Genomic DNA, 11,086 nt, shown 5'->3' with positions numbered 1-11,086 from the left:
TAAGTAAGTTTAGTTTCTTTACAGATTCAGATTATTGGGCCCCAGCTCACGCTAATATGACTGGCCTGATAGTGTGCGCTATCGTGCACATATTGTCTTGACACTGGATAACATTAACACACATTTTACCCAGCAATCATCATTGCACATCTGTATATCAAAAAAAGGAGAAATTATCAATTTAATTTCACAATTTTAATAGTTTATAATAGTTTATTTGGATTAAGCATTTTTATTTTATTTTACAAAATAAGAAAAAAAACATGAAGAAGTTGGGTTTGCCTTTTTTTAAGAGCATACATAGCAACTGGCACTGTTTTTTAATTTAATGAGAGTTCCTCTTTGAACACAGGCATATTTACAACCTCATAAGAGTCCATTCTCCACCCAACACACTGTTGGAAGGCTCGCTCTCTCCATTGCACTGTCTATATTTACACCCCTGGATGAAGTGTTATTATAGATTAAACTACCCCGCAGTATATAAAGTCATGAAGATGAGCTCTACCTTTACCAGCTGCAACATTAAAGCAATGAACACATTAAAGCATCAACAGTTATAATCCAATTTAATATAAATTATTTTGAAAGTACTTTTACTTATATTTTTCTAATTCTGATATATATTGTATTTTTTTGTATTGTCTTTATTCTATAAGTATTTTATTGCAATCCAACTTGCTTTTCTATCTTTGCTATTTGAGCTGCTGTAACATGTAAATTCCCCGGTGTGGAATCAATAAAGTTTTATCTCATCTTATCATATCTTACTTGTAACACAGTATATGTACACTGTAGTATTAATACTTTTACTTGAGTGAAAAAAAAAATTAATTTAGAAAAAGAACGTGTTCAAAACATCAGGTACTTAATTACTGATATAAACTCATATAAAATAAGAAACCCTATGTATGACAGAAAGTATGTGAAAAGTATAAGTACCAGTATTTTAAGACAGTTACATAAAAATAACAAACAAAAGAAAAGAAAGATTAAAAAACAAAAATAACAACAATAAAAAAAGGAATCAGGGGAACAAGCATGGAAAGAAAAACATCTATTCAATCAGAGGATTTGGGGGAAAAAATTGGATAATTTTCCAAAAGCTAATCACTTCTGAGCAGTGGTGTAAATTTGTTGCAACGGGCCCCAGTGCACGCTATTATGACGGGCCCTAAGGGACGCTACTTGTTATGCACCCGAACTAGCTACTGTTTAATCTTATCGTCACATGATCAAATATAGACTTGACACTGGACGACACCAACACACATATCAACCAGAAATCATCATGGCATATATGTAAAGGACAAAAATACCAAAGAAAATAAGGAATTATTCTTTTAATTACATCGTTTTTATACCTTATTTATAGCTGATGTAGAGCAAGCACATATTTTATATTTTTTAACATATTTTGTTGCACTTTGCTACTGACTATTTTACAAAATGGAAGAAAGAAAGAAAAAAGGAAATAGAAAATAGAAAGTATTAAATCTGTGATCTAAATTACTCTCAAGGGCCAGTTTATGCCTAATGTATAGTTGGAGAGCCCCACTGTCTATATCTACGCCCCTGCCTCTGAGTACAGGACTGAAACCACGTTGCTGTGTTGTGGTGCCGCCGCCCACCTCTTATTTAACCAGCTGTTCGGCTGCGTCGCTTGATGATGACGTAGCAGCTTACTTTCCCCGCTGCAGCTGCGAGCTGTTTGAACCGAAGATAAGTTTTACTCCTCAAAACAAAGCGTCAGCGGGAGAAGCTGCAGGTAAGAGAAACCTAACATGTCGTTACTGGAGGTGTGACCGAGTCTTTCTTCTTCTTCTTCAGTGTCCTCACGTGTCGCAGCTTCCGCCTCTGTGTTTACAAACAGCGTCTGCGTCAGAGTTAGCATCGAGCTAACTCATTCATTCAGTGTTGTTGGACGACAGGGAGGTTTTCCTGTGTCCGGTGTCACTGGAGGTTCAGCTGGACACCAGACACTGTGAAACATCTGGATATATTTAATCGAGGGAAATGAGGGATTAGTTTATCCTATTATAGTTTCCAGAAGATTCACTGTGTGGACAGAAACAACGGCTATGCTAACACCTTAATATTATAACGTTACATCCAAAAGACAGTCTCTGAACTTCTTTAGAGTTTAATCAGTAAAAATCTTTTATGACAGATTGTACAACAGTCTTTACATCTCTAATATGAGCATTTTCTGCCTTTGTCTGTCTTATATAACGCTGCAACCAGTGCTGCAATGTAACTAAGTACATTTACTCAAATACTACTGTTCTACAATTTGAGGTAGTTGAGTGTTTCCATTTTATGCTACTTTCTACATCTCAGAGGGAAATACTGTACTTTTTAACTGCACTACATTTGTTTTAGCTACTTTACAGATTTAAATTATTGACACAAAATATTACAAGTTAAACTACCCAGCTGTAAATAATCAAAATGCGCTCCAAGGTTCAAGATTCAACGTTAATTTTATTGTCCCTTAAAGTGTCTTGGGCACTTTCACAGTACTGCAGCCATAAAACTACAGCATGCAACATAGTAAATAAACAAATCAACATTCTACACCAAATGTAACAATAATAAAACAAAACAAAAGATAAATAAATAACATCAAGTGCTAAAAAATACCTCTAACAAAACACAAATCATCATAATCAGTGCCTATTCTGATTTTATCTGCCATTATTTAAAAGCTTTATAGATAAAGGTATAAATTCATTTTTAAATCTCTTCAGTCTGCAACAGATTATAGGCACTCTCAAATCTCGTAGCAGAACATGAGATAAATCATTGATGATCTTATTGGCTTGACTCAGAGTAGCCTGTTCATAAATAGTCTGCAGGGAAATGTGCTCTTTGACCCCAATTATTTTCTCTGCAGTATGGATCAACTGAAACAGAGAGAGAGCTGTGATACTGTACCTGATTAGGCTCTGTAGGACCGCCTGATGAAAAATTTTTTGACCAAAACTATGAACTCTCAGATGACGTGAGAAATGCAGCCATTAACGTGTGTTCCAGGTGAGTGAGCTGTCAACAAAGACACTGAGATATTTATATGAGGAGACCTGTGTGATGGTTTGGTTGTGGACGACCACAGGCCTGTGGTTACTGACTGCTGTAGGGTCAAACACCATCTCTTGTGTCTTATTGATATTCAAAACAAGGTGGTTGTCCTCAAACATCCACCTTTACCAGCTGCAACATTAACGTGCAGCAATAATTATAATCTAATAATGTGATATACATTAGGGGTGTAAATCACCAGCTTAATCACGATACGATATTATATCAATTTGTTTGGATGACGATACGATGTTTGCCGATATCACAAAGTCTGTCACGATACGATTTTGATTTGATTCGATTCAGGAGCCTGCCATCGATATGACGTGATATCATATGCCCATCTAACACAATCATTTACATCAACTCACAAAAACAACTAGAACATGATTTGACCATTTTATTTCTGAGCTCTGTTTGTTGTTTGAGCAGAGGCGCGCTTGCCCAGAAATGGTGACACAGACGTGCTATGTGAATTTCAAAATAAATGTGTATCTTTAAGATGACGATATGGATTGATGTTTTCATTTTGCATCGATATAATCGGATCGTTAATCAATGAATCGATGTATCGTTAGACCCCTAATTTATATATTTTCTGGAAAGGGCCATTCTGCATAATAAGTACTTAAAAAACATTTTATTCATTCTTCTTCTTCCTCTTATTATTGTATTTTTACATTTTACACCATTATTTTGGTTACAGGCCAGAGCTTGATAAAATAATACACAGATGAATATTGCAGTAATTAGATAAGATAAAAAATAATGACAAAAAAACATAATTAGAAGAATAACAAAAAATAAAACAAACAACTCAGATTAAATTAAGTTAGGGAGAAATAAATACATTTAAAAATTCTGGGGCGGAGTTGTAATGATGCATTTATGACCCATAAACACACACATTTGCACATGTTCCTAACACAGTGTCAGGGGTCAGAGGAGTACTTAAGCAGTTTAAAGTAGACACCACCAAAATTAAGAATTCCAAAATATTATTTCCATGGCCTAGTGAAGTTTCATCAATATTCTTTCTTTCTTCCTTTTTTTTATGCCTCAGCGCCGGCAATACCCGGCAACCCTGAGAGAATATTTCAAATTTGGCACAAACGTCCACTTGAACTCGAGTGAACTGATTAGATTGTGATGGTCAAAGGTCAAAGGTCACTGTGACCTTGCCTGTCTCGTTCTTGTGAATGTGATATGTCAAACACCTACAGGGATGTTCACTTGGACTCAACAATGAGCTGATGAGAATTCCGTGGTCGAAGGTCAAAGTTTACTGTGACCTAACTCAAGAATTCATACGCTAATTATGACACAACTTCATATGAATGTCTGACACGACTGAATGATGAAGTGATGGCATTTTAAAACCAAAAGGTCAAAGGTCAGCTTCACTGTGACATCATAATGTTCTGCATAAAACACTTTTCTGGCCATTATTAAGCGTCATAACTAGCCCCATACAGAATCTACACCTGAGAACTCGACCTGCAGCTAGCTTTGTTAAAAACACAGGAAATAATGGTGGTTGTGTCTGTGGTGCAGAGACAGATGCACTTCCTGCTGCAGAAGAAGCACAGTGTCTTTAAATGTCATAAGTGACACTTTCCAGAAGTGAGAAGTTCTCGGCCTGTGTGTATATTTAGCCATGAAGCAGGTGTTGTTAGGATGTAGTTAAAGATGCGGCTGCTGTTGTTGCTCTGCTGAGACGTGTGTGTGTGTGGCTGTGTTGGGAAGCATGCTGCTGTGGTTGGTCACCGCTTTACTGTGCTGAGCCTGTACTTACAGACCTAATGAGAGGTTGTGTATTACTGCATTACAGTGTTTATGGTGCTGTGATGACACGGTTACATGGAGCTGGACTAATCATTTTCACTTCGGTCATTTACACCTGCAAACTGCAGCCAGGATAACTAGTGTTTAACAATTACATAACACTCAATCCAGCGTGAGGTGTGCGCATGTTTCTGCTAAGTGAACAGATAATGAATGTTGTTTTTTGGTGTTGATTAAACAGATTAATCAGGGCGGAAAAAAATCAAGGACAAAAGAATCCAGACATTATAAAACTGAAGCATGTACGCTCAACAGCCACTTTATTAGGTACACCTTGCTAGTACCAGGTTGGACCCCCTTTTCAATTCTTGGTGTCATAGATTCAACAAGGTGCTGGAAACATTCCTCAGAGATTTTGGTCCATATTGACATGATGACATCACACAGTTGCTGCACATCCATGATGAGAAGCAGCCTGAAGCGTTGATACAAGGCAGGATGGATCCATGCTTCCATCTGAATGTGGTTTTTCCAATCTTCTATTGTCCAGTTTTGGTGAGCCTGTGTGAACTGTAGCCTCAGTTTCCTGTTGTTAGCTGACAGGAGTGGCACCTGGTGTGGTCTTCTGCTGCTGTAGCCCATCTGCTTCAAGGTTGGACAAGGTGTTGTTGCTTCAGAGATGCTCTTCTGCACACCTTGGTTGGAACCAGTGCTTATTTGACTTCCTGTTGCCTTTCTATCATCTTGAACCAGTCTGGCCATTCTCCTCTGACCTCTGGCATCAACAAGGCATTTTGGCTCACTGGATATTTTCTCTTTTTGGGACCATCCTCTGTAAACCCTAGAGATGGTTGTGCTGAAAATCCCAGTAAATACTCAGAGCAGCCCGTCTGGCACCAACAACCATGCCGTGCTCAGAGTCACTTAAATCACCTTTCTTCGTCATTCTGATGCTCCGTTTGAACTTCAGCAGCTCGTCTTCACCATGTCTACATGACTAAATGCATTGAGCTGCTGCAGTTGAACAGGTGTACCTAATAAAATGGCCGGTGAGTGTATATGAATACAGTTATAAATAAATAACAGATAAGATTCGATAAAACTTTTATCTATCCAGAGGGAAATAGTTGTGCAGCAGTTGCAGTACAGAGTGGGAAAAATGCAAATAAAACAAATAAACAATAAAAAATGATCAGATTATATATATTCTTTATATGTTAGACTATATTTTATTCCCATATTATAATCTATGCTCTATTTTCTATGTCTTAGAGTCTCATTTTTAACTTGCATGATTTTCTTGTTATCCATATTTAATGAGCACTATTAGAGGGAGCCTGATAACTACAACTTCATTGCCAACATGTGTTTATTGTGTACGACAATAAACAGTTGAATCTTGAGTATAGCAGCTCTAAACCAGCTAACAACAGGCCGGCCTTGTTTGTTTCCTCTTGTGGGGGCTTTGTGGTTTCTCGTGGCCAAGCCTTATGGGGTCCCTGATGGTTTACAGATCCATTTTCCCTTGGACCTTCAGTACGTCTTCTGTTCTCTCTGTACAGCAATGGTTCGACCCCCTGCAAACGCTGCAGCTCTGATAAATTCACAGCACGAAAAAGTAGCTGCGTTCTGTGCAATTAGTGGCTGTTTTCCAGGAAGGTCGCAGCCGACGGTGACGGGAGGTAAATATACTGTAAAGTGTTGGCTGGCACGTGAACAGCAGGCTGGGACACATGCCAGGAGAGTGATGTAAGAACAGCTGCACTGACACACCTCCAGCAATCAGGACTGTCAGCTTACACACTGAGTTTAAGTGTTTTACTGTTTGGGATTGAATCTAAAGCTAAATAAATAAATAAGAACTTCAGAACGACTTTGACAGAAAATGACATGAATCTAATTTGAAGTGATCTGATGAGACTTGGAGTCGTCATTCCAGGTGCGTGCTTTTTCTGTTCTGCAGCAGTGCAAGCAAATCTCTTTCATCAACTCATTCATCAACAGTTTCATCAACTAAACAATAAAAAAATACTCTATACAAACGTCACATAGGCCCATAGCTCAGTGATACCTGCTCGTAATTTAAGTCTCAAATGACAGTGAATTTGTGGATAGTGTTTTCAGTGTTTCTAGATTTTCTGTTAAGATTATCATTGTGTGTCGTTTAAATCCATGCCACTGTCATTTTACTGTCTCTCAGTCTCAGACACTTTGGCCACTGTTTCATCTCATAAAATATGAAGCAGCCGACTTCATTCATGGTTCTGATGATGTCGCTTGTCATTAACAGCCCCGCCCCTTTCACATGAACGCACTCGTGGCTGGATAGGAAAACCCAGAGTTGACTGAACTAGTTGATAACCAGCTTTGTAGTACCAGTTATCCAGATGTCCAGTGTTAGGGTTAGTCAAACCAGATAACGAGAGTGTAAGTTGAACTGGCTTTGTAGTACAGGCCTCTGGTCGGGACCAGTTTATGTTCCGAGTTTTGGCTTGAAATTGGCACAAAGAACCTTTCACAGTTCCTTGAGTCGCGTCACACTGTAGTCAGTATTCAATATATGAGCGATACAGATTGTCAGCAGAGAGAAGATGTCGTAAATGCACTTTATCCAACTTGTTGAGCCATAAAAACAGAATGACAGTCATTCTATTTCTATGGCCATAACGTTACATACATGCCCCCGAACGAAGCCGTGCAGTTACAGTAGTACTTACTGTATCACATTGCATTTTTTATTTATAACAATGTGAACCTACATTATCAGTGACACAGAAAATCTGAGTAAGAATATAATTTTATTCTGTTTGCAAGGTTGTTCTCACTGAACTGTTTGAGGTGTTTGTGTTCTCTGGTCAGGGTTCTTACGCAAGTGTGGAAAGTATGGAAATAAATTTGATCAATTTCCAGGTATTAAAAAGTATGGAAAATGAAAAATAAAGAATGGAAAAATATTAATGTTTCCAGACTGTTACCACTGTTCTAAAATACTGTTTTCTAAAATAGAAAATTAGGTATTTCCAAAAATAATTTAATCAATCCGGATTGTGTTTTATGCCGGGCCAAGCACATTTTGTGTGAAAGCAAACATCTCAGAAAACATACCGCCCCTTTTACCTGATTGACAGGTGGTATGTCCAGTCCGCTGCCCCATGACCCTCCTCCAGCCCCCCACGTATCAAGTTTCACTCCAACACTGCACTTTCGACAAGAAGACGAGTTTCACGTGGTTCACAATGGGTAGATGCAAGTTTTTGGATGGATGGCTTGACAATACCGTATATAAATACTGGTTAGCCAAAGATTCCCAATTCACACACACAGCTAGATGCAAGCTTTGTGTGAAATCGTTTGACATCGCCAATGTGGGGGAGAAGGCGATTCTGAGCCACATGAAAGGAAAAAACACAGACTTCTCATTACTGCATCGCTTGCACCCAGAGTCCCAACCTTTTTGCCTCAGCCCAGACATTGAACTTACCTGAGTTTTTATTTGCATGCCATTATGGTACTTGGCTACAATCGCCTATTAAGAATAATTAAATATGATGTGAGATATGATACACTGATATATTTACTTTAGATTTACTTATTTACGTATTTATTTACTTATTAGATGTCACATATTCTCTGAAGAAAAAAAAACGCAGAGAGGTCTGGAAATTAGGGTATGGAAAAGTATGGAATTTTGAAATTCCAAATGTGTTGGAACCCTGTCTGGTCCATCTGTGGACATAGTGTGTGTGTGACATAATTCCTTCAAACCACCGTAAGATTACCACTTTGGAGTAGGTTTTATGTTTGGTCCTGATTTGCATCCCAAGTGAATGCTCGATGGTCATAGTCTGATGAAGCCAACAGAACCACATCATCTGCAAAGAGCAGAAATACAATTCTGAGGTCCCCAAACCGGACACTCTCCGAGTCCAAAACCCCCATACATGAATTTACAATTATATAAAACACAAAAAGGCAGAAAATCTACATATTGTAGTGGCTGAAAATAGACATCCTTTAGTATTGTTGCTTGAAATATTGCTTAAATTCTGAAAATACATGCTGATTAATATCTTTATGCATTTATCAATGTATTGTTACAGCTGTACTCATGTTGCAGACATGTTGCTGACACTCAGTTTTATCTGCTGTTTTCTGCAGGGATGACGGTGTCTGTGCGTGAGATCTACGTCTCATCGGAGCCTGACTCCTCCTACTTCCTGCGACTGGACTGGAGAGGGCAGGACTTAGGCTCAGGCTTCCAGTTGCTGCTGACTGACGGACAGGACGCCTGGAGAGGAGACGGTAAAAACATACAAATGTCACCCAGCGTGACATCACAACTCACATTTCAACATGTCTGACCTGACAGAGTTATGCTCACCTGATACCTGGACGACCTCACCTGTCTGACCACACACACACACACACACACCTTTCTCACCTCACCTGTCAACACTTCAGAGTGTTGTTGACCTTGTCAGCGTCACTCAGAGGAAATTTTATTAAGAGGGAGGATTTATGACCCACCTTTGCTCATCACTTGAACATCTCATCCATGCTGCCGTAAAAGTTGAGCTTGACAGTTAGTTGATTCTTGACCTCAGAAACAAACAGACTCCACTCGAGCTCCACATATTCTCCTCTGGGGCCCTAAAACTACTACTATTTCATCAACTGAGCAATATTCATCTTCTGACGAAGATGTTGGGGAAAGGTGGAAAGCTCCAGAACAAACAAGTTCTACTCCACATATTAGTGTAAAGTTACTTAATATATGTAGTTGTTATAACTGTTTTTTCTTGTTTTTTACTTTAAGTGAAGTTTTTTTTTCTTTTTTACCCTTTATCAAGCTGACAAGGATGTTATGTTTTACAGTGGTGGAAGAAGTAATCAAATCTTGTACATAAAGCCACATTATATAAATTTCTTACCTTGAAATAACAGCTTCAGAATCATGTAGATGGTACCCTGATATGTATTAGGGAGAATGGTGCCTCTGTCATTCCCACTCTGCACCAAACTTTTGTTGTTACATTATTGGGCCTCTTCTGCTGTCACTTTTGGCCGTGCCATGTCAAGCAATGCCACGCTGATTTGTGTTTCCATTATAAGGTTTAATGTTTCAAACTGTTGATCTTGTCCTGACGTATGCTTTAGTGATCTGTCTCATGCTTAACGGGAAAACAGTGGCAGCAGAAGCCCTTTTTAAACAGGAATTGTTCAAATTTGCAGGAAAGCCCAATCAGTCTTCTTTCAGCATTGGCAGTATAAAAACAAAATCGGGGAGTGCAGCAAAATGCCACCTACCTACTTTTGTTTATACAGAATGTGCCTTTTTCGGGGCAATGGGGGGCGTGAGCAAGTAACAAAACGTGTAGCTCAGCGTGTGACGTAAACAGTGACGTGCGAGGGAAGCCGCGGCTGGTCAGTCCTTCGGTGATTCTCTCATAAGTCGGCCCGTCCTTCACCGTCCCCGTCATCTGACGGTTAATGGCCTCTTCATTTGCGAGGACAAGGAGGGCGCACAATTCCTTGTCTCCCCAGTTGCTCATCTTTACAGTGTCTGTCAGGTTTGTGTTTCCCTCTTGCTACTAGCTGCTCGCTAATTCCTGCTATCAGCTGTTTCCTGTTTATCCACCACCAGTGGGTCGCACATTTTCAGTCTCAGTCTGTTTAAACTGAAAGGGTTCCACCAATATGACTACCCTACGAGGCGGAAAATTGGGCACCTCAGATCAACTCACCAATCCGAGTGTCTAAACGCTCGCAGCTTGCTGGCAAAACGGCCCAACATTCGTAGAAAATCTGGCAGTGAAAAAGGGCCTTCTAGTATATCCCTGCCATATCCAGTGTTTCTCATACATTAATTTATTTGTGGCGGCCCCCACAATATCAGCATTGACTGCCACATATTCTATTTTTTTTTACTATCTAAAATGGGTTAAATCTTATTTAATAGTAAAGCTGTACGCAGTGCATTAATTCAGTCAGCCCCTCCTCCACCTGCTCTTTCTCTCTGTTTATCATAAAACAAATGAGACAAGAATTAGCTTGCTAGCCACCCCATGGTCCCTCTGCCTCTTTCCTGCCACTAGGAGGCTACCTCACCAGGAGAAGAGTGGACGGCAGCTACTTCTATAAGTGGATGGACCTTCATTAGTGGCTGTAGCAACTCAGATTCATCCAGCACAAACCATCCAGCGCCAGGGGACTACAGCAG

At 39.3% G+C, this 11,086-nt stretch overlaps 1 protein-coding gene across 1 annotated transcript in view; it reads left to right on the top strand.

Moving 5' to 3' along the window:
• Positions 1-1,661: 1,661 nt before the first annotated feature.
• The window catches only part of xrcc4 (X-ray repair complementing defective repair in Chinese hamster cells 4), a 53,616-nt gene continuing 44,191 nt past the window's right edge, over positions 1,662-11,086 (top strand). Inside the window, exons 1-2 of the mRNA XM_049603598.1 lie at positions 1,662-1,768; positions 9,025-9,168. Of these exons, the coding sequence (XP_049459555.1) occupies positions 9,027-9,168 (142 nt within the window). The 5' untranslated portion in view covers positions 1,662-1,768; positions 9,025-9,026. The remainder of the gene's footprint in view (positions 1,769-9,024; positions 9,169-11,086) is intronic.

This window comes from Epinephelus fuscoguttatus, linkage group LG18, assembly GCF_011397635.1.
Source record: "Epinephelus fuscoguttatus linkage group LG18, E.fuscoguttatus.final_Chr_v1".
In the NCBI taxonomy this organism is placed as follows: domain Eukaryota; kingdom Metazoa; phylum Chordata; class Actinopteri; order Perciformes; family Serranidae; genus Epinephelus; species Epinephelus fuscoguttatus.
This window is presented reverse-complemented; position numbering and strand designations above follow the sequence as displayed.